Source organism: Triturus cristatus, chromosome 4_1 (genome assembly GCF_964204655.1).
Source record: "Triturus cristatus chromosome 4_1, aTriCri1.1, whole genome shotgun sequence".
In the NCBI taxonomy this organism is placed as follows: Eukaryota; Metazoa; Chordata; class Amphibia; order Caudata; family Salamandridae; genus Triturus; species Triturus cristatus.
In genome coordinates this window covers 367334877-367359522 of record NC_140585.1, presented here as the reverse complement: position 1 = coordinate 367359522, position 24646 = coordinate 367334877, and the positions used below count along the sequence as shown (strand labels likewise).

At 43.3% G+C, this 24646-nt stretch overlaps 1 protein-coding gene across 4 annotated transcripts in view; it reads right to left on the bottom strand.

The window, feature by feature from the left end:
- The window catches only part of DNM1L (dynamin 1 like), a 610546-nt gene that overhangs the window by 180049 nt on the left and 405851 nt on the right, over nt 1-24646 (bottom strand). For all 4 annotated transcript variants that reach the window (XM_085652405.1, XM_085652403.1, XM_085652402.1 and 1 more), the window contains one exon: nt 21928-22083. In XM_085652405.1, coding sequence (XP_085508531.1) covers nt 21928-22083 — 156 coding nt within the window. The remainder of the gene's footprint in view (nt 1-21927; nt 22084-24646) is intronic.

Below are 24646 nucleotides of genomic sequence, written 5' to 3'. Positions count from 1 at the left end.
TTGGCAGTTCGGGCTGGACTGTTCCCATGAGGCACAGGGTCAAGACTGATTTGCATATGGCCATGTCTAAACTGGGGTGGTGTAGTGGGCAAAACAACGATGGATTTAACCCAGATCTCTTGACTGGGGGAGAATGTCTGCATTGTCAGCATTCCGTCCATCATTTGTTAGTTGTAACGCTTTAAGCCCTAAGTGGGATGGGTATTCCCAGACGTGGGACCCGTGCTCACTACGCCACTGGAGTCAAGCTATCCTGGCTGATGACGGCTGATAGCCAGAAACCGGTCCTAGGATGCTTGATTCCAGTCCAGGGAAGACATGGCTTGGCAGTTCGGGCTGGACTGTTCCCATGAGGCACAGGGTCAAGACTGATTTGCATATGGCCATGTCTAAACTGGGGTGGTGTAGTGGGCAAAAGAACGATGGATTTAACCCAGATCTCTTGACTGGGGGAGAATGTCTGCATTGTCAGCATTCCGTCCATCATTTGTTTGTTGTAACGCTCAAGTCTGGCTGCAGCACAGATGGTCATGCTTTAAATTATCAATGACACCCATAACATTCTAGACAAGGGCGACTTCTGCATGCTAGTTCTTAATGTGTTAGTGCCTGTAGGGGCGAAAAAGTCCTCTGCATGGTAAATATGTGTAGCACTGCTCTGAGTGCCCAACTGTACTCAACTGTACTGGAGTCGGGGTCACTAATGCGGAGTTTATTTTTATAGGCAGACACGGATCATGCAGGTGAGCCATGATATAAGTCTGTCTCGCGGCTTACAGTCTGGTCGGACCCAGAGGGGCACCCAAAGCGTCACTCTGGAGTACAGCTTGGAAGTGGCCATCTGTGAATGGGGAATAACCCCACACATTACACGAAGAAGAGTGGGACAGGGATGTTCCTGAAAACTACTACAGCCTCAACCTCAAGGGGATTATATTATTGCCTTTGAATGTCTAACTATTTTGCCTGGGAAACATCCACTACAACGCGGCCGTTTCCACGCATACACTTAACCACGCATGCGTGGTTACCACGAATAGCTTTTACCACGCATTCCTTTACTACGAGATACGTAGTAAAGGCATGTGTGTTAAAGGTAAAATTAAAAAAGGGGGTTTGTGGGGTCTAGGCCCCCCCCCCCAAAAAAAATAACGCTCCTGTTTCCATCGTTTTCGGATACGGAAGAAAAAAGATGGAGGCAATCGGCGTCATTAGAGGAAACGGAAAGACACTTCCACTTCCTCTTTACGACGTGCAACGCAAATCGAAAGTGCTTGGAGTGGAGACAGCATGTAGAGGTAAGGAGGATCTTAGTTACGGGCAGGGGTAATTCATAGAAGGAATGGGGCGGAGGGTCGCACAGGGGTACAGGGAAGGGGTATAAAACATTTTTTTAAAAAGGAGGGCGCAAGGGAACATGTAAGGAATTGGAGCAGGGATTGGAGAAAACCTTTACCTTGAAAATGCCATTATCATGCATAGTTTTAAAATGAAAATCGTTGTAAAGATATGCGTGGTAAAGGATATGCACGGTAATGGCATTTGCGTTGTAACGCATGTGTGGAAAAGCCATGCGTTGCAGCGGAATGCGTTGTAACGTCATACAACCATTTTGCCTGTCTAGAGCAGGGGTCTCCAACGAGTAGCTCGGGAGCTACTGGTAGCTCGCTAGTACCTTCAAAGTAGCTCTCTGAGGTGAAGTCAAGCCCAGTATCAATTTCAGAGTAGGTGCCTAATAAGAAGGCAGCACTGATCATCTCAAGATGCTAAGAGTGACAGCCAGACAAACATCTCACAGTAAGTCATACTAACACTCAAACACACACTGTGCCAGCTTATAGGACCTGCTACATGACAGTCTGTATCCAATCTCAATATAATTAAGCCACAAGGAGATTGACCATGTTACCGTCCCTGCTTTATCAGTCACGTGTGTGAACATTGCACCATCAAAACAGTATGGCAGCAGTAGCCTGAGCTGTAATCAGTGCTGACCCACCAAAGTGCGGGACTGCAGGAGTCAGAGTGAAAATGTGTCAGTTAGATGCATGATCAGCTCAAGATCTGAGGAGAACAGGGTATGATTCAAACCGGAAAAAATTATGAGTCGTCAACATTTATGTGTGTGCCCATAATAAACACTATTACTTCCTGAAACTATGCCTGGTGCCAAGATCCGCCAAATATATATGCCAGCCCCATCATAAGAGTGTTATATTTGGCATATCTGTGTCCTTTCTTGACATAATAGTGCCAATTGCATAATTATGGTCATTCTTGACTATTTTAGTATTTTTGGTCTAGTTGTGGTATGCTGGCTATGATGATAGACCTACTCTGAGCATGACTGGCCTATATGTACCTATTCCTGTCATATTAATGGTCATGACTGATATGTGGTCTTATCCCTGATCCTTTTGGTTTCCAGCCTTGGCACAACTGTGGCCCTAGAATAATAAATAAATACTACTTTTTCTTATGACAGCAAGTCTTTGGCTGGACACTGATTTATAGTTTGAACTATTTGCACTTTGAGTTATGAGTTGTGTTCTCTGACCTGTACCTACATCACCCCCCTCCCCTGCAAAAGGTAGGCTTGACTGTTCAACCACATCTACCACTGAGAGTAAAGTACAAAAGGGATACTTGGCCCTGTTGAGTAGGGTCCATAGTAGGTCAGGCCCTAGGACATCAGGAGTAAAAGGTCTCAACCACTGCAGTTGGACCCAGTAACTCCTGTGTGCCCCATGTGGCCCTCTGAAAGGGGTTCTGACTGCACCATTTGATACTAACAACCAGTGGTTAACTTGTAAAACAATAAGTGTCAGTGCCCAAAGATTTACTCCGAAGCCAGCGGCAGGCACTGTGAATTTCAGGGGTGCCGAATACTAAGGCCATTGTGTCTTGATTCCACTTCATGCCTCTTTCATTAACTACGAAACACTCCCTACCCCACCATATCACTGTTGCCGGATTTTTCATCCCTTCTTTCTCTCTTTATTGTTTTTCTGTCTTACTTTTCATCTTTCTTTTTCCCCCTTAGAGTTTTTCTTCTCTTGCCCTGAAAGTCTGGTGAAGGAAAATATAAAACGAGTGACTTACCTGTAACTCCAGTTCTCAAGCGTTGATATTTTTCATATATTCGCATGCTTCAATCATTCCCTCTAGTCAGGCTGGGAAACCCCGGTAATCTCAAATTGGTTGTAAACAGTGTTAAAATGGCCATAGGCCTCAACAACAGGATTTCTTTAGTAGCATACTCACTTCACTTGAAACAATCTGAACGTCAGCCAATAAGGTGGAAGTGGTAGCTCTCCTACTTCCCCTAGAGGTCACAACTCCGATTTCATGGCACAAAGTGTGAGTAGAGTATATAATAAATTAATCTCTGACCAGGGAGGATCGAAGGTGAATATATAAAAAAAATACGAAAAACGATGGAGAACACCAGTTCCACGTAAGCAACCAATTTCTTCTCCAGCATTGGCCATTTCATATATTCACATGCTCAAATCAGAATAGTAAGCATTACATAACAATTATAATTATAACAAAGCAAGAAGCAGGCTCACCTTCACTGAAACAGGCTACCAAGGACCGCCTGTCCCACTGCAGAATAGGTTTCTACATTACATCCAGGCATTAGTGCTTCGTGAACATGCCGGTCGTTGTATGGGTACAATTGGTGACCCTGCCCCCCCCTGAGGAAGGCAGAAACTGGTGCCCTAAGTAAAAATACAAGGTGCCGATTTGAGGCTGAATAGGAGTACCTTGTATTGGGAGTGCTGCACCACCAATGAAAAGCAGAGGTATTTCCTGTGCTCGGGTTTATAAGGGTGTAGAAATATGCATCAGGAAGATCCAGAGAGATTAGATAATCAACATGGATTATCAGAAGGACTTCTTGGGAGAGTACTCAAGTAGTAATAGTAGTAAGATGTTATGTCACATCTGGCGATCATAACAGCCTGATATTGCTAGTGCATTAGCAGCTTTAATAGATGAAGCTGCCATCAAACTAATCCGGACGCCCAGATTATTTATATATTAGTCTCTATCTGGAGGATCTGATATAGGTGTGATCGAGTTCTTTGATCTGCGTTGTGCCCCTGACATTATGACGGAGTCTTATTTCAGATGACCGGTAAGAAAGACAGAGGCCTAATCTGGGGCCCTTTTCTTTTTCTCCAGTCAGGGTTCCATGGCTGGAACCATACCCAGCATTTTAATCAATTTTAGGACTTCTGATCAGACAAAGTATAGTATGTGTATAGCTCTATGGTCTTTTGTGGTTGCTCTTTCAAATCATAAAGAAAGCATTGCTTTTCAACCGAACCCATTGGTAAACTGAACTTATTAGCACTCTCTCCATTGGAGAATGAAACTGGGCTATGTCGCCTGGGGGCCAATGTGGTTGGGTTGGCGAGTTGTCACCTTACTAGAGTATGTGGTGGTCTTCATCCAAATCAGAATACACATAATCATAGGAGTTTTCTTCACGCCTTGACCTCAAGAGTCTGAAGGACAAGAGGTCGGTTCACATCTCTGGGAGGTGTATCCTTCGGAGGTGGAGGTGGTGGAAGAGGTGTGGGTGGCAGAGGCAGGTTAGGTAAAGAAGGCACTGAGGGCAGTACCAATGTAGACTGTCCTGCATGTTGCTGAGGAAGTAATCTTCAAATATGATCTGCTGCAAAGTTGATAAAAAGCAACAGGCACCTTTGACATCTCTGACTCTCTACCATAACAAGGTGGACCATATGAGCATGGATTGTCAGGTATAAAGGTCTGTTGCTGATACTCATACTCCTGGTAAGTTTCCTCTTTCTCTAGGGCCTCCTCAAATCAGGAATCCAATGCACATCCAGTTTCTGTAGGTAGTATACAAGGGGTATTGGACGCTGTAATCTGCCTATAGTTTTGAATCCAGTATCTGCATGGGCAATTTGCGGTCACCTTTATGGGTTAAAAGGTAGCAGGAGGAAAGGCCATCGTCGATGGGGTTGTTGATGGTATCATCAGTGGCGAAAGGAGGGACAACTTTGGCGCAGTAATCAAGGGTACCACAGTCAACAGCACAGCCGCCATCAATGACCGCCTCAGGTCCTCACCAAGGCTTGATCAGGCAGCAACAAAGGCTTTTTCTTCATCACCAATGAGCATAATCTAAGAGAGTCAATGGTGAGGATGACAGACCATCATAACAAATAGATTTCTACACAGTTTTCTGTTTAGGTTGGTGTTCTTTCTTTCTGGAATGTTTCACAGAGGAACCACCAGGTTTTTCCTCCGAGGAGGTGAGTGCAGGGTACTTTAGATGATAAGTCCAGTTCTGGAAAGTCCAGGTCTCCTTTTTTGCACTGCCTTTGTGGAACTGCTGCAGGAGCACTTATAAGGAATCACCCCAGACAAGGGGGCATCCCCTTTAGAACAGGGGTATTTCTTCCACTCCAAGAAGTACAGTGCCAAACTCCTTTTTCTGTCCTTCAGAATCAGGACAAAGGCAATAAATGAATAATTCAAATGGCTTATAAGTATATATATGTTTCTGTTCACAGGTAGAACAGGATTTGAAAAAAGATTTAGTCTGTCAGTCATGTTGGCAGTTGATGACAGAGGAGAGGTCTCCCTGGCTCAGAAAAAGGTTTCAACTTAAAAACAACTTGCAGTACTTTGAAAGCTGAAGGAAGGGCTGGTTCAGTCAGAGTTGACCGAAAAAGTAACAGGATAAGGTCGTTGAGATGGTTACAGAGAGATCTCATGTAGACTGCCTCACTTACAATGAGAGGTGGAAAGTGATGGTTGTCTCTAGGGAGAGTAGGAGAGCAAGGACGCCCAACTTATTGGCTGAAGTTTGTTTCCATTGAGGTGGATGTGCTTCTAAATAAACACTCCTGAGGCCTATGGCAATTTTAACACCATTTACTGCTATTTAAGATTACCAGGGACTCCCAGCCTGATGACTGGGAGTGATTTAGCATGTGTATATACAAAACATCCAATGCTGGAGAAGTGCAGATTCCTAAAAATCAATGCCAATGGGCACCACCTGCAATGACCATGCAAATTAAGAACTACTGTCGACCATGACCATGAAATCCTCCATGACATTCTGCACTCCTGAACTCCATTGACATAACTCACTTTCAACATAAAGGTATATAACTACTTTATTTAAACGCCTCTTCTCCAAGTAGCACAAGTCTTTTATACCCCACCTTTGCTAACATTCAGCTTTGAAGGACTTACATGCACATGAAACTTGACCTTCTAAAACTGAAATTATTCTCATTTCTCCTTCTCACTTATCTAATCCTATACAAAGTTGGCTTAACAGCTTTCTTCTCCATGAATGTGCACCTGTGATAAATCAAGGCAGAATCATCAGTGATTTGATGCATTCAGTTGAGACTCAATTAACAGGCCACATTTACAATATGGCCCATAATGCTCATGAGCAGTCACAATTATGGAGAAGTCTCATTCCTTTTATTCCAGAATATGATTTTTAACTGTGGTTCGATCTTTGGTTCTCTACAGATTGGACTAATAACATTTCATACTCACTTGTTTAACTAAAATCCACCTGCTCCAATGAAAGCTGCCTTCTATGCTACAGCTCATCTGTAGGCTCATTTGGCAGAAATCACTTCAATCAATTTACTACTAATTTCATTTCCCTATTTTCCTTCCCTAGCGCCTGATCAAATCTGGGTGCATTTAGGTGTCTAGTTTAAATCTTTCATTTTGCTTCTCCTCACAATCACCCTTGCAAACTAAAAATCTCTTGTGGGGCATCGCTCAAAGCCACAAAACTCTCATCCTGGAACCCCTCCCCTCTCATTCACAAAGATTCCCTCATTCAATCCTGCTCATTGTGCCACAAATCCTAGAACTCCATACCACTTTCCTTCTCCACATTAATACTTCTATTGTTGCTTCAAATCTGAACTTAAAACACTTCTCCACTTCAACACACCATAATCCGACTCTGAGCTTCCTGTACAATGTAATCTTCTCATCTTTCTTTTTTCACTCACACCTCATTACTGCTATTGTGAGCAAAGTTATTTTTGTTCATTCTGTCACTTGTGTTCAGTTTGAATATTATTGTTCCAGATGTAATATCTTTGTTGGCTGTCTCTTTGTAAAGTGTACAACGTCCCTCGAGCCTTGTGCACGCTATGCCAAACAACAAACAAATAAAACATGTATGCTCATAGGGAACACCAATGCTGGAAAACACTAATTAGAGCCAAGCTATTGTTTCCGCTGCTGTGTTGGATCTTTTATATATTTACATTATATTTACCAAAAGTATGAGCAACCCGGCAGACTGGAGCGAAGGCGTCCCTATTGTAATAATACTTGAAAGAACAGCTCTTACATTTCTCTTAGAATTGTTATTCAGGTAGCAGTGCCTGGTGAAAGAGTAAACATTTTTCACACACTTGCAACATAGACACTTAATAGTGGCAACATGCATTGAGCACCATACACTCAGTCATTCCTGATGTCTGGCCCATTAACCTAGATACAATTATTGTTGATTTCTATAGCAATGATTATTTATGAACAGAAGGAAACTTACTTCTTGATTCTTACCACAACAAAAATAACGAATTATACTGCACCCTACACCTGGAAATAGCTATCAGATGATTTTAGGAGAAGTGTATCATACATGAATCCACCAACACCTGGTTAGAAACTCCAACATGGACCAAAGTTGCTAGAAAAAGGCACCAAGGCAGAGAACACTCTTGTCACGACTCCATGGGCAGAACTGCTTCTGCTTTCACGCACATGCTCTATTCTGAGTGCTCTGCTCTCTTAAGATCTTGGCACAGAACAATGAAATATATGCAATGACTTATACAATAGTACTTGAACTCACTTTGAGAATCACATTATGAATTTCTATCACATTGAGAGCCTGATCTACTCCAAACACCCACTGAAATCGGAGGCAATTATCATCAAGTAAAATACCCCACAGAGACTAATAATTCTTTCCCTAAATTAGGAGGTACACAGGACTAATAATATGTACTCCATTTACAGTCTAGTGTGCATTGCCTCAATCCCGGAGTTTTAGAAACTAGGATGCTAAACAAAGACCTATTACCATGATATGCTGTGATTAGACATCCTGTGTTTTGAGATACCTTTGTGAGGCTCAACAGGGTAATCTGAATATTAGCTGAGAATGGAATGCACTACATCTAGACGAGGATTTAGCTTATATGATTAAGAATTTCAACTTGCAGATAAGAAAACAAAAAGAAATCTGAACTATGAAGAGGGCACAATCTTGTTGAAGAGGAAAGAGACACACTCCATCATCAGGCTTTGATTAAGGAATCCCACATAAACAATCTTTGCTACTTCCATACGATACAGCATTATCTACAAGAGGGGGGCAGCCTGCCGGAATCATCTCCTCTGGAAGACCAGCTTTTGGCAGACCCCAGGACAAGCAAGGGAATTTCACAGATCCACAATAAGTTACTTAATAACTCTCCAGACATACTGTTACACTTACATGAGAGATTGTCAGAGGACCTGGGTGACATTGATGATGAGGAAGCCCAAGGGAAATTGCTATCAGGGCCAGATTATGTCTGGTCCAATTGAGGATCCTGCATAGATCCTACTATTCCAGGACACCCCTGTTTAGGGCCAGGAGGGCAGAGTCGCCGCACTGCCTACGCGGTTGTAGCCAGGAAGCTAAAGTTTTCCATATTCTATGGGCATGCCCCCAGAATAAGACATTTTGGCCACAGATGACTGAGGTAATGAACCATGGTACTGTTGCAGGGATTCTGCACATACACAGAACTATGCACAGGAAACCCGGGCTTTGGTGTGTAGTGGTGTACCAAAAAACCCACCTCGGTGCCCAGAACCCCAATCCGACTAGCTATAGTATCTCATTCGTTCTCCGTACTACAGCAAAGCTACCAATGATTAGACATCCTAGAACATGTCACTCCGACCCTCTCCGGAATGGCGGGAACACTCCTACTTGTCCACAACGTGAGTAAACAGAGACACTGTATTAAAATGTTTATTTTAACTAACGTGCTCTATAATGCAGTACACAAACCAATACTAGCAGCAAAATGCATAACAACAATATAATCAGCATTGGTACAATTCCATAAAGTTAATCCCATGTCCTCACTACACCCTACCCTGGTCAGGCCATCGGACAGAGATTTATGGAGAACACAAAGTTCAAGAAGTGGGAGCAAAAATCAAGAACATCTATATCGATGTGTCCTCAAATTTAGGCAAAAGAGAGTTAATTTGAAATCTGGCAGAAAAGCCTGTGGAAGAAAAATTATCTTGTAAAAAGGTAACACACCCAAAATAATAAAAAAATATATCCGGCTGATGATGGGCGCCAGTCAAGTTAATCTATCACAGTGTATGAGCAGTACGTTGCAACAGCTTCCAAGAGGAAGTCATTGTTATCGCCACAAAAAATAGATGCAATCCAATTAACTAAACAGAACGAACATATGTGTTCTTCAATTATGGGTGCCTCCAGCACCATCACAGGACAACTTGCACGATACTCGATATAACTCCACTGGAGGATGGGCTATTACCCCATGGATGAGCCAGGCAGCAGAGTCTGTTTCGGCCACAGAGAATGGTAAAGGATCTAACTTTTCAATATGTAAAAGACTGTATGTAGCATCCTTCATGGACAAACTGCTGTTTGTCTGTCAAGTTAAAAGGCAAAAATAAAGATGATGCGTTCAAATAATCCCATGGAACTTTCCCCATCTTCAAGGTTTGTAAAGTCCATGCAAACTGCATAACTGAACGCAATTGATTTTGACCATGATACAAAACAGACACATCATCCTGTACAATATCAACAACAGATGAAACAATATTATCCTATGTGTAAATGCGGGAAGAAAGTGTGTTAATACTATTAAAACAAAGATTGTATGGCTTGTACATCCCAATGTTGTGTTTCACTACATCACCCATTCACACACAAAGTACATTTGGTACATTAATTATCTCTGTAGGGCCATGAATTTGGAACTCCACCGCATCCCAAACTATTCCATCCCCAACTGGCCAGGCAGAGATGTTGACAAAAGTCTGGTCTCTTTTCATGATGTGAGAAGAAGAGTGCGGAGCCAAAGTTCCATCAACCAGTTTTACAGCAGTGCGTTCAGTTAGGTAGTGACCATTGATTAGAAGGGAAAAAAATGTCACAAATCCAATTGACATGAACAGAAAAATTAGATGTCCAAGGCGGAACCAAATAAGTCTGTTTAAACCAGGTGACAAAAATAGAGAATTTGGTAGGGGCTAATGATGATGTGGAGGTGGAGTCACAAGAAAAACGTGACTGGTTAAGGGTATTTGGTTGCAAACCAGGCAATGACTCGGTATTTGGATAAGCATAATTGAGTTTCTTCATTATGACTGAAAGCAGGGGGGTTTAGCAAGGGTTTAGTAACAGAGTCCATCTCTCTGGCAGTGTCACGCTGCGTGTTGTCAGAAGCGCCCAACATCGGATTTCTGGATATTGCTGGCCAATAAGCTGCTGGTGTTATACTATTCAGGATCGGCCAGACGTTGTAGCTTGACATTGTCCACTGAGATGTATCTCTTTTCTTTGCGATCATGAAGTGGTGGTAAAAAGACTGTATGAGTTCCCTTCACGCCAAGCACTGGCACAGGTGCACAATAGTAGGGGCCAAACTCTTTTTTGTTCTCCACCTTCTCTCGGACCAGGTCTCCGACTTTGGGTAGCCAGCCGACTACCGGAATCTGCAGTGCTGCATTAGTGGCAGAGGGTAAATGTTCCTTTGCAAGACTGTCTTGGGTCTCTTGTAGGGTCTGTAATATAGCAGAATGATTATCTACGTCAAAGGATGTGACAGTCGCTGCCACGTCTAGACCATCAAGGTCTGGCAGAAACATTTTCATGCCAAAGAGCATTTTGTTGGGGTCCGCCCACCCAGAGATCTTCTAGGGCGATTATTAAGTGCACATTGTACGTTACACAAATGGGCGAACCAGTTCCTGCCAGTACCGAAGACTCTAGCTGTCAAGGATTGCTTTAATTCATGGTTCATTCCCTCCACAACTGAGTTGCCCTCAGGCCTGTATGGAGACAAAAATTTGACCTGCACCCCCAAAGACCTCATGGCATCCTTGTACATCTTAGAGGCAAACGCGGGAACCTGTTCTGAATGATAGGTGCCACATGTAAAAATTCCCACAAAGATTCGCAAATCCCGGATGACAGTTCGTGCGTCAGCACTGTGTTGTGGCCCTACCCAAAGAAAACGTGTGCACGAATCAACTGCAACTAAGATGAATTTATAAGCAGTATCTGAAGAAAACGGACCGCAGTGATCCAGATAATCACATCCAAAAGCTTTATTAGAAATGGACAGCTGAGTTTGTGGTGGGCGGGTTACCATAGATGGTGTAATCTGCTGACAAATGTCACAAGAAAGCACATAATTATGGGTTTGTTTATATAAACCACACCACCAGTAACGCTGCTGCAAGATACAAACAGTCGCTGACACGCCAGCGTGCGCCGAAGCCATGCCTTCGTGTGCGGCTGTTATCAGAGAAGGTCTGTGGTCTGCGTTGGGAATCAACCTGTCACCAACGTCATGAATTCTCACATAAGGAACTTTATCTGGACTTAAATGATAAGAGTATTTTGAAGAGAAACCCTGCGGGTAATTGCCACCCTTCTCTGTAGCAGCTATTGCTGCCAAGATGTCATCATCAATCTTATTCATGTATCTTGTAACTGCTGCAACCAAACACGTGGCTGCTGCCGATTTAGCTGCTTCATCAGCCAAACTATTGCCCACTGCGTGTACTCCTATGCACTGGTGGCCAAGAGTATGAATTACATGTGTGAGAGGCAGACGTTCTTTAAGATCGGCTACTCGAACCCAAAGCATTTTATGATTAATTGCGCTGCCTTTAGAATCACAATAGTCATTTTGAGACTAAAAGAATAAGTTGTCATTGATAGACTGAACACAGTAGTAAGAATCACTTACAATTAAAGTAGTCACATTCAGATCTGCAAACTCTGGTGCAAGCACCAGAGCGCGCAGCGCCGCTAATTGGGCGGTACAGTCACCTAGTACCTGTGTGTGTACAACACTGGAGATGAACTCTCCGTTCACTATGGCACCTGCCACAATAACGTATGCTGCTGAATAAGAATGCTTTGATCCGGTCACGCCGAACTGTCGGTGTAAATGGTAAAATGGTACTCCTCCAACGGACACATTTACAGAGGAGGAGGATGAACAAATTCATACTGTAAAAACTCCTGTGTTTGCAGTGAGGAGTCGAAGATAAAGGTGATATCCGCAGATGTCAACAAAGTAGCCCATTGTATCCAACACAGATGCAAAGCCTTTGAGTTTGGTACACTCGCTTTCGTCACAGCTTCAAGAGCAGGATATGGTGTCACAACCAACAGAGCGTGTTCCTTTAGGATCGCCATCTGGACAGCTGTGAAGACTTTTTCAACAGTGGAAAACCGCAATTCAGCCGAAGTGTACAAATGTGATTTGTAAGCAATGGGCACTGTGTCACCTTCATTAAACGTCAAGTAAGTAAAACCCCGCGCCTGGTACGATACGTATCACCAGATTTGTGTGGTTATCACGTGTCAACAAGTATTTAGATTAAAAAAGATCAGACTGCAAAGATTGCAGGATAGCGAATGTTTTGGAAGCCAGCAGGCTTTAGAAAATTTATGTTGTATCAAAGCATACAATGGCTTGATAAGCTGGGCATATTCGGGAATGTAAATTGGACCAAAATTTAAAAATCCCAGCAAAGACTGTAGTTTTTTCAGGGTGGTAGGAGGACGCAAACGAGCGCATTTCTTCAAGAAGTGAGGCGCCAAGCCTCTACCTTCATTATTGAGCTCCTAGCCCAAAAACAACAGTGTGTACTCTGCAATGTGTGATTTTGCAAAGTTAAATTTATAGCCGTAGTCCTCAAACAAAACTATGATGCGGTCCACGTGACAATGATGCGGCCATAATTTGTCGTCAGTGAGATAAATATCATCAACGTACGAGTACGCATCAGGGTCTATGCCGTCTAACAAAGACGACACGGGTGGCGAATACACCGAGCTATTTTTATAGCCCATGGCCAAACGCCGGAATTGTTTTTGTTTCCCCCCCCCCCCCCCCCCCCGACGGTAAAAGCGGTCCATTCAGGGGACAGATTATGACTGAAAAAGCTGTTGGAAATATCAAGCATAGTTTTATATTTTTTACGAACAAGAGTGTGTACTAGTGCAGAACTATGGGTATTCTGAACCCCAAAGGTGCGACAATGAGAGTTCAAATGCCGGTAATCCAAAACTAAGCGGTACGACCCGTAGGGTTTGGTTACGGTAAAAAGAGGGTTATTCATCGGTGACACACGTCTCAATCACTCCTTGATACTTTAATTGATCGAGTATCTCAGAAACGGGAGCTTACGCTTCCAGCCGGAGAGGATACTGGGGTTGTGGCTGTGGTATAGACTGAAATGGTATCTCATGCGGAGGAGAATCTTTATACCAGCCCACCTGAGTACAGTATAGAGTCGGTGCAAGCACCAAAGCCCACTTTTCTGTAAAGGCCATTGCTTGCTCCTTGGAGAAGTCGTGCGAAAAACTGGGGAGTATAAACTCCTCACTCCTCGGAGCGGCCAGAACAAAAGGCAGAGGCCAAACTGCCTCTGCCAACAAAATGCCATAAGAAGTCAGATTTTCCCAAAAAATCCCTTAAATCACACGCTGTATGTCGCCTTCAATCAGAAGAACAATATCATATAATCTGTCAGGGGTAGCCACTCGGGTGTCAGCCGTTTCAACTGTGATGAACGTTTCAGTTGCTGTCGCCCCCAGAAATAGACGCAGTGCTTGCCGCACTATGGTAACTTCTGCTGCGCTGTCTAGCAGCGTTACTGCCCATGTTAGGTTCCGGAGCCGGGTCCTCACCGTCTGTAGCATATCTCGCTGTTAAAGCTGCAACTTTCTTTTTCTGAAACTGTGGGCGCTGACAAGGAAAATCGTCTTTCTTCCTTTTTCTATCAGTTGCTCACGACCTTGCGGGGCACCTCGACCTCTGCCACGCTCCAGGCGTTTCCAGCCACCAGCCTGTGAGCCCGATGTTTCCTGTGAAGAACGGTGATCAGGAACCTGAAATCAGGAGACCCAATACTCGCCCGGTTGCGCAAATCATAAGTGCGCTCAGGAGTCTCGGGTACCGGTGACGCTGCACCCGACCCTTGTTTGTTGTTGCCTCTCCTGCTTTTTAGGTCTCGCCTGTGCCAGCGCATGCGCTGCTCTACGAGACATTTAGTAGGTGGGTTTTCAAAGTGCTACCCCACGCTTTGGCTGTCCCAACGCTTGCATCCATGCGAGCGTGCACACGCGCAGCCGCCATCTGTCTTTCATGAGTCATTAAGTGCATCGCGATCGCTTTTACAGCGCAGAGGCGCCATCTGGCTTTCCTCTTGCTCTCCCTGTGCGCACGCGCACCACTCACGTGTTTTTTATTTTTGCAGCGCACACAACTTTGTGTTTACTTTGCAGGCGGCAATAGGTCTCGTCTTTACCATAGGCCTGTGTCTTTTCATTCTTTGTTGAGCGCCTACACTCCTCTTTAAAAATAGCTTTCTCACCAACTATGCTCTTGAATCACAAAAAATAACATTTCCCGCATTGAACCTGATGTTTGGTGTATTTTGTTAAACGTGCACACGTAAATCTGCTTGGTCTCGATCAGCGGGTGAAATCCCCCAGCACAGGGCGGCGTGTGATGCAGAGGTGTTTCTCGCTCGAGGATCGTCAGTGTTACCATACTGACAACACTGATGGAGCACAGTGTGTCTGTGATTGTTGAAACCGAGAGAGGTGTGCCATCCCTTGGTAAATCTCTATGACCGTTATTAGACCAGGTCGGATCTGAACTTTAAAAAAATAAATAAATGTGACCAGAAACACCCCAGCAGGTGTTTGAATTTCATCTGCGCAGCTCGTCGGGCAGCCCCGAGATCTGCTGTGTAGGTTTGGGGAAAGAGCTGGCTTGTACCGTTGGTCTACTAGGCTCCCACTTCGCCGATACATGATCGAGGGGGGGGCGGCTGTCCCACTGTCCGCCCCGCCAACCGCAGCAAACGCAGGGCAAACCGAACTCACCTCAGGAAAACCAGCAGCAAAGCATGTTGATGAAGACCCCACAGAGGTGAAAACACACAGACTTCTCTCCTGCCTACCTCCACATGGTTATTTTGTGGCATGCAGGGACGCTTTGTGGCATGGCGAGCTGGGCCCAGGGCGCCGTTTTCAGAGGTACGCACCGAGCGGCCTGTATTAACAGCAGCATCCCTCTCGACACCAATGATGCAGACTAGACTGGTATTACACCCTTTTTCTTGCCTCAGGTGCTGTTGTACAACCCACCCACCCCCTTCCCACCCCTCCTATCTCCCTCCTCCCCACCCCCCGCCCACACACATCAACAGCGCCATTCGCACCAGTAACAACTCCGCAATAGTGTGATCAAGCTACTAATGCCAGTGACTCAATCACACCCGCGAGGGTGTCAAGGCGCGGGGGGATATTTTGGGTAAGTGCCGAGAAGTTTGTGCACAGAAGTCAGTCAGTGCTTTGATGTGTGATTGAACTGTGAATAATTTTATTCACCAGCTGCAGCCAGGGTGGCAATTTTCTTTCTGCCCAGCACGCTACATTTCTTTCCGCCCAGGGTGTTATCCGAGAGCAATGGCAGACTATGACCGCATATTATGCCGTTCTGTGCGGAGAGCTAATAGCCAGGCAAACTTAAAACAAACATTTGCAATGCAATAGGTCTCGCATTTACGCAAGTTTAAGCTATTGGCATTGTAAATGACAATGCCTTTTAGTTATGTTTTAAAACCAAAACCAAAAATAAAAGGCATTTTCATTTTCAATGTCAATAGCTCAAACTAGCGTAAATGCGAGACCCATTGCATAGCCAAAGCACTCACCATAAATCATTCACCATTACTCAGTTTCATTAACTCACTCACTAACATACTCTCTCTTACAAACTATCACTAACAAACTAACAATTAACTCAAAAGAAATCGCAAAAAATTACTCTCCCAATCACTGCCAAATACTTAAGCACTCTCACTAAGTAAGTTACAAACTCACTATTGCTCACTCTATCTCACCAAATCATTCATACAAACTCACTGTCACTAACTCACTCTCACTGTTAAGATAAAAACTCTCACTTAACTAATATCGCAAACAAAAGTCTAATTTGTACTTACACATTTAATCGCTAGCTATCAATAACTAAAGAACTAACTCTTCTCATCACTCACAATAACTACATCACCCACTCTCGCTCACTTATTTCCTATCACACTCTCTCGCAATAACAAACTCTCACACTATCTTTCAAAAACTGACACACTCACTCACACTAAATAACTAACTCTCTAACTATCACATACACACTCAGAGTAGCAAAATATCTGTTACAAAAACACCGTGTATCTCTCAGACAATAACTAACAAACTCACTATAAAAATAACTCATTCTCACCAACATTCTCTCACAAATTAACTTTCTCACTCTCTCAATAACTTAGTATCACATTATCACAAAAACTACATTAAAAAAACTCACATACAAAAAAATTACATATCCAATAGGTCTAGCCTTACACACATTATACCGGTTTCCACATGCAAAGAGTAATATTGTTGCACCAATAGTATTAAACTGCATAACTACATAATTAAAAGGTCAAATAAACAATACCTATTACCTATCCATTCGCATAGCCAATATGTCTCGCATTTGGGATATTACAAGTATTCGTTATGCAGCACAATATCGGTTGCATAAATAAACACTTCTAAAATCCCAAAAGTGAGACCTATTGGCTATGCCAATGCTTGTTATTTTTCCAATTCTTTTTTGGAAATATAGGACGGTCGTCTTTATTGGACTGCGCCGTCTGTGTTTGCTATTGTGCTGGTATTCTAGAAAAAGGCTTAACACCCAAACTATTGTGTCCAATGGTCTTATAAGTATCTGCAATAATTTTTGTTAATTCGCGTGGCTTATCGTCCGGGAAACGGCGAAAAGCACTAGACACTTGAAAGTTAACTGCATCTCCCTTGACATTACCAAGGATTAGATCAGCAACTACGTTGAAAACTCCAACCAACTTCATCCCCAACTCCACAGCCGCCTCCGGTCCGTGCTCATCTTGAACACGCTTAATCACGGAGGGGAGCACAGTCATAGAAGGTGTGCCAAAACACTTCGCATACACCGCTGCGAACACTTTACCCCAATTTTCACAATCGGTTACTTCGGGTATTAAATCTTTCTGCAAACTAATAGTAAAAATCCTGTGTTTTTCCACAGGAATGGTATTTGGAAATACTGCTTCCAGCTGGTCAAATTTCTCAGCAAGCCAGTAAGGTAAATCATCCTTATTCTGTGGACGCTTGCCCATAACCGAATTAACCATGACGGGACTAATAGTCAGTCCGCAAGGTCCAGCTGGTTGTGCAGCAATCCCAGGAACTCCCACCTGGAGATTGCATGAGACATATTGTACTACAGCCCTATGCACCACGATTAAGGAGGTGTGCAAGACACGCAGTTAGTCTACTGGGACTGCTAGAAAACTGGCCAAGTGGCCCCTGGAATTGATTAAGGGCCTAAACGGACCAGAGTAACTGGACTGGGTAGGGTGCCATTAAACCAAATACGGTGTTGCCATGCTGAAATCGGAACTTCAAGAGTTCTATAAGGCCGATATACATTAGGTGTAGCAGTGTGAGTGTATACATGGAACAAGTTATCACCAGAAAAATGGGAAAGGATTTGGGGGGCTGGAGGGAGTTCAGGGGATTGTGAAACTAGCTAAGACACAGGGTTTGGACTGGGTTCCCAACGAAGCACAAATCTGTGCTATTTGAATCCTTAGTGCGAGAGGCAACTGATCTATCATAACGCATCGAGAAATGTTATACACAGAATTTTCTTAAGAATACCTCCTTGCTATATACTGTATTCAAAATGCATTTCCTACCCGGGTGACCTGTGTGATGCAAATGTTAATAAAAAGTTGCTTAAAAAAAATGTAATCTTCGCTACATGCAATGAAAATGTTCCTATTCACCCTGCTCCAACTCCACCTTCTCCACAAGTTCGGGCTTATACTTTGGTTTAAACTCAGGCTTTGGTTTTTAGAGTTTTAGGTTACAGCATTACAGAGGGGTTTGGCAGTCACAAGCACGGCAGCAGACTGCATTTTCTGACCACTAGGACTGTGATGCATAACAGCATAGTAATATAGAAGTGTAGAGAGGAGGATCACGAGTTTATTCAAGTTTTATTCCCGATGAAATACGTTAAAAATTAAAGGTTAAAAATAAACAGGTCTGACTCCCCCCAACTCCTTGACCTTTAACCTCCTTGACCATTGTAAGCAGGTACAGACAACAGGCTGGGGACCACAAACGGCAGGCAGATGGTGGCCGAAGAACAGGAGGAGAAGTAAAACAGGCGAAACAATTGAAACCGCTTTACTGCGGGCACAAGCCACATCAGCAGGCCGCTTCCATGCACCGCAGAAGCTGTGGTGCCCATTATGGCTGCTGAGGGAACTTGCAGGCTCTTAACTGCAAATTGTTGGCTAGTCCACCACTGTAGTTCCTGGTGCTGTTCAGGCTGCTCAAGCCACGAGAATTCGGCCTGCTCTGACGTTGGGAGTCAACCACCCCTCCGTGTCGACCTCACCCTCCACGTCTCCTCTGTACTCCACCATGGCTACTGATCCTGCAGCTCCGCCCCTGCTCCTAGCTCTTCTGTGAGCAGTGTGCTGTATCAACAGTTGGTAAAGCTTCACTGCTCCCTCTTGCTCCAGCCGGCAGGGCTTCCTCTTGGTAAATGCCAAACTACCTTGCAGAAAGACCTGCAAAACTACTTGAACAATAAGCTCTTTTCACTTCAGAAAGATGCCAAGTCCATATGAGGAAGGCATGTAGTTCAGTGCTCCTCACAATGGGAATGAAGAATTTAGGGCCATTTCAACTGTTGCATCACAAGGATGTGCAGTGGTTTTCCCTAAAGAGGTGACACAATGTAGACTATGTGGACGTTTCACTTCATGAGCGAGATCTGAAGCACTCCTTTATTGAGTTTATAATACCAAACAGAAAATGCTAAGGTAGATAATGCCTCATAGATTAGAAAGCTAAACTTGAATTTATATGCAAAGCAAGTGAAATGAACAATGTCTAATGCTCAGTAACTGTCACCTTTGAGCACATTGTTGATGTAGCAGAGGATGCTTCAATGACCTGTATAATGGTACTGAACTATATTCCACAACCAAAGGTGTATATTCAGCGGTAGTAGTATTGACTCACAGGAGCAGTTACAGATTTTAATTCGTTTTTCACGATCAAGAGGTAAACAAAGTTCAAAAAGAACATGACATCTGTTTGCTTACGAATTGAAACAAGATTTCAAAAAATGAAAACTTATTTAAAACTAACTGAAGAAATAAATTTCTAAACTATTGAATCCTACGGGACTGAGACACCTGATGCAGCTTGGGAGAACAGATTTATTTCTCCCATGTGACCATTGTGCAAAAGATCTCTACAGCACAAGGGAGGGGTAGCTTGCTCAACAGAAATCAAACAGTAGTCTGAATCAATTAATAGTAATATCGGAGAAGGTTGTGCAAGTGTAAAAAAGTGTTCATTTTGTGAAAAATTTAAGGCAGTTATAGACGTGAGCCTTTGATTTGAAAGGCTAGGAACTCTGCAACTATATGTTCAACTACATGCTAGATGAACAAGTTGATTATTTTCAGTATCTTTCTTTCTAGTGTATACTCCACCTAGCTGCACATTCCTCATCTCTTGAATTTCCTCAGGTCACCAGATTTGAAATGGAAACTTGAAACAGCCCTCCTCTGCCGACAGCCAGTGCCACAGCTCTGATTCTGCTCCAGGATACGACATCAACAACTCATATGAGGTAGCACTTTGGCACACAGATGTCCGTTCCTAGTCTTCTTCACAGTACGTTGCTTAAATGAAAGATGGGTTTCAACAATCCAAGGTGGGTCTGGTGATGGCACCTCTCAACAGTGCAGAAGTGGTGAGGTGGAGAGGAGAAGCAGGAATATTTATTTTCTGGATCAGCCCCACCAACAGCATCAAGCTCTTCTGCTCATTTATTGGGGGCAGGGAGGTAACACAGGAGAATCTCAGGCTATCCAGATCACAGCAGGATCAGAGGAGTCAGTGAAGGAAGGCAAGAGGCATGAGGCAGCCAGGGGGTCACATACCATTACATACAACCAAATAGCAGTCTGGCAATGCCACCGTGAAGGGGAGTAAATGTAACACGTTAATTGTCCTGGAAATGCGTAGAAAAGCAGAACACATGAAGGGTTGAGTCTCACATTCATGCCAGTACCTGGTCATCAGGACAGCTAGTGAGGCAATGGTCAAGCCAAACAATGCTGGGTGGCCTCATACCACCATGAAGAGTGGTACTAGAGCCACAGAGAGGCAAGTCACAGGAGCACTAGAAAGCAGCAGCCTATCCTATTATTGTTAGTTTGCAAGGTAAGTTGGAAGATTCATGACTGAACACATACTTTACTTGCAAGAGTTTTCAGAACATGTTAAGGCAAGTAGTCATCTAAAGGATGGCCATCTAACAATTCAAATGTCTATCAAGACTGTGCATAAAACCATGATTTTACATTCAAAATAAATATGCAGTATGAGGCTTTATATTTAATGTATTCTTAACTGTGACCTTCCTTTAGTATCATCCTTCAGGATTTTTTCAAATTTGTTCTACCATATTAAATTAGACAACAGATGTAACACGTGACACAAACAAATAAGTAATGTGGTGCTTCGACAAAAGGTTTGACCAACACTCAACAGTACTCAAAAGGAATGAATGGATCAACTCCTTCACTTCGCTGTGTTGTCTGAAGCCAATTATGAAACCTGAATATATTTTTATACTTTAATAACAGCTATATGACTGGGAAGATATAAAATTAAGATTGACTAATTAACATGAAATTATGCCAGATACGGAACACACCAGCAACTGAAGTCCTCCACAGCAGCAAAACTATCTTCACAATACAAGTCATGGTGCTTGCTGTATTCTCAGGCAGGCCAAGGATGAAAAGAAAAGATGCAGGTCCACTAGCATTCACCATAAAGAGACCCAAATAAACAAAATAAGGCTTCAGTACCCACAAGAATAGTCACATGAAAAATGGTAGTTGTTTCTCATCAGTATTTGATTGAGCAGCTTGGCTGTGGAGAAAATGCGAACTTCTGACAACGTAATGTTATGAGAAGGTATTTCAATTGGCACATAATCAGAGTGCACCAATGGTTTAAAATGTAATTTTGCATGCAAGGTTTACCCTTCACATGCTAGATGTTTGAATAAGATACAATGTAAAAAGCAGGTATTTGAAAATAAATTAAAAACCAAAACGTTTTGATTGTGCCTACCCCAAACTCTTGAGGCATCCTCCAAAAATATAAAACATAACTTGCATAAGAGGCTCCTTTAAAACACACCGAAGCCCTCGACTCAGGAAAACTGTGTGTGAAAAAGGACTGGAAATAGATGGTGACATTTATTCTGTGTGTGGTTGTAACAGTTGTTTTCCGAACATTCTGAGGACTATAGAACAGGTCTTTGAAACTCAAACCAAGACAGAATGGTTAACCTTTACACCCAACAAGAGATCCTAAAGTGGACATCAAATAATAACCAGTAAAAAATGAAAGAAAGTATCAGTAGATTATCTAGTTCTGCCAGATACCTGTGTGCTGTAATTGCTGCAGTGCTGTATTATTCTCTGCATCTCTTCATGTACTAACTCCACACAGCGTAAACTGGGCTCCTCCAAACGTTTGACTTGCCTCTTCACCAGAAGCTCAAAGGAAATTTCAGGCACAAATAAGGCTGGTCGAGGACCCTAACCAGACAGGAGAGAACCAAAATTAATGTAGAGCATAATAGCAATTATGATCAGCTATAGACAAACCAAAATCCAAGCAAAGCACCACACTTCGACACTGCAGTTTGAAAACTTGGGTCAAGTTTATCCTATTATTGGTAGTGTTGGGCTGTCTGAGCCACTAATGCCAGCTAATGGGATTTGTTAATTCATTCCAGAACTCTATGCTGCTCTGTTGTCAGTGTTTATTTATTGTAAATTTCAGTGGTATTTAGACAGTGCTTTTCCAAACATTCTGAATTCAGTGCTTATCAGTATTTATTGAGCTGCCTAACCTGCAAAGGTTTTTTTCAGAGTTTAAAGATTTTTTTTTTTGGCAGTGATTGTTATTAAGCACATATTAAATTTAAAGGAGAAGTAATGTAGGCATGCAGTGTCTTCCCATTGGAAGCGTGATCAATGAATTTATTTTAGACTGTTTTAAGCATAGAAAGTCTTGTTTTTCACTCTCACCCACACTTGCATTATCCTCTCTTGCATCTCATTACCTCTGTAGCTCACTCCGTCTGGGCATTTTCTGGTTTACAGGACTAATAATGGATTAAAAAAGTAAGAACACTATATTCAAATGTTTTAATAAACATATTCTAGGGCACAGTTGGGTGTCATTCACCTACGTCTTACTGAATATTATGAGATTCAACAGGCGTCAACCCTGCCAAATGCATAGGAGCTGGTGAAACCTTTACAATTTTAAATTACTCCAAATTAATTGTAGCTCTTCATTCTTAGGCACTTGAACCGTGACGAATTAGGCATGCTAGCCACTGCTTTTCTGCACTCTCTGTCTGACTACATTAGGGAGGTGTTGTTGGGACATTCATAGTTGTCAAATGTACACGACAGATGTCTCACTTTAAGTAATTCTTGACCTTTTAACAGACACCACATTTTATACGGAGACTTGAAATTGAAGCAGTCAAGTACAGTTGGGTAACAAGCAAGGGCTTTGCGGGAAGTTTTACGGTAACAATGAGACACCATGAAGCTATGAATTTTGTTGGAGTAGGAAGCTGGCTCTGTATATACGAAACCAAAGTAAGGTATAGCGTGCACAGAGTCCAGTGGATCACCAGAGGTATTACAGTGGATAAATTAGATAACCCCTAACAGCACTCTTTGTGGTAGTGTGGTCGAGCAGTAAGATGTATCAGAGGGTGTGTTAAGCATTTATTGCATTCACTCAGGCAAGAACTGATGGCACACACTCAGACTGAATCCAGACCAATTAGATTAAGTATAAAAAAGGTATACTTATGTTCTATTTCTAGAACCTAGCAGAACTTTGCGCAAGTAGGTAAAATATACTTTCAAATGCAAGGCTGTACACAGAAATACAATTGTGGATGGATCTGGAATCGTTACAGGTTTGTATTGCTTTAAATAAGAACAGTTCAGAATACTTTAAAAATACTTTGGATTACTTTTGTATTATCTTTTAGTTACTTCAGCTACTTGGCGTGATATGCCTAGATATCACACTATGGGTCCTACAACACAAAGATAAGTAATACAGTTTACCATTCAAAGTACAGTTACTTTTGTTTCACACAAGAAAAACAGGTCGACAGAAGTTTTCAGAGGAAAACCCACAACATGGGTTCCTATGGAGAAAAATAATGTTATTGGTTTGTAGGTAAGTAACCGAATTACAAGGCTGGGTGTCTGGGGTTAGAACCAAGGTTCCCCAAAGTTCAGGAGGCACTCACGTTGCACTACCAGTGCACTACCTGTGGCACTAGGGCGGCAGGGTGCAGAGTGCAGGGGCCCAATGTTAGCCAATGGGGGTATGGAGCCGTCGGTTAGGGGCTGCCTATGAGAAGGCCACTTGGTTGTGGGAGCAAAGTTTCTAGGGTTAAGATTAGCACTGCAGGGGCCAACAATCAGCACAGGAGCTACACACCCAGCGGTACGGAGGCGGACTGATGCAGAGTGGCAAGACAACATCTGGGGCAGTTGTTTCCAATGGACATCTTCAGTTTGGAAATGCTGCAGGCTCGGTCAAGGAGGTTTTCCTGAGGACGACCACCGGCAAGAGAGCTAGAGTCTTTAGTCGGAGCAAATCTGCTGCTCACGGGACACAAAATCTGTTTGGTGAAGGCGAGGCAGGTCCTCTGGGTTCTGGAAGGCTGATGGACACGGCAGGGTTTTGCTGGGAGCAAGTTGATGTCGGGACAGGCCGGAGGGGCTGGGGCTAAAGCAGTTATCATTCTCTTCTTTCTCTTTCAGCATGGCTCTTTGGTCCTTCTTCTGTCTGAGGAGGCAAGGTTCAGGGTTGCCCCTAAATACTAAATTTAGGGGTGTTACAGGGGTGTGCAGGTTGGGACAAATGGGTCCCTTCCTTGAGGTGAGTACACCCCCTATTATTCCCCCTTCAGTGGGAGGGGGGTATGAACCTCTCTTTGGTTGTCTGTGTCCCCTCATCTTTAAGATGGAGGGGACTGAGATGTGTGCTTAAGCCTCGCATTCCCCACCTGAGAAGTGGGGTTGGCAAAGGTGGGCACACCTCTCTTCCTAACTT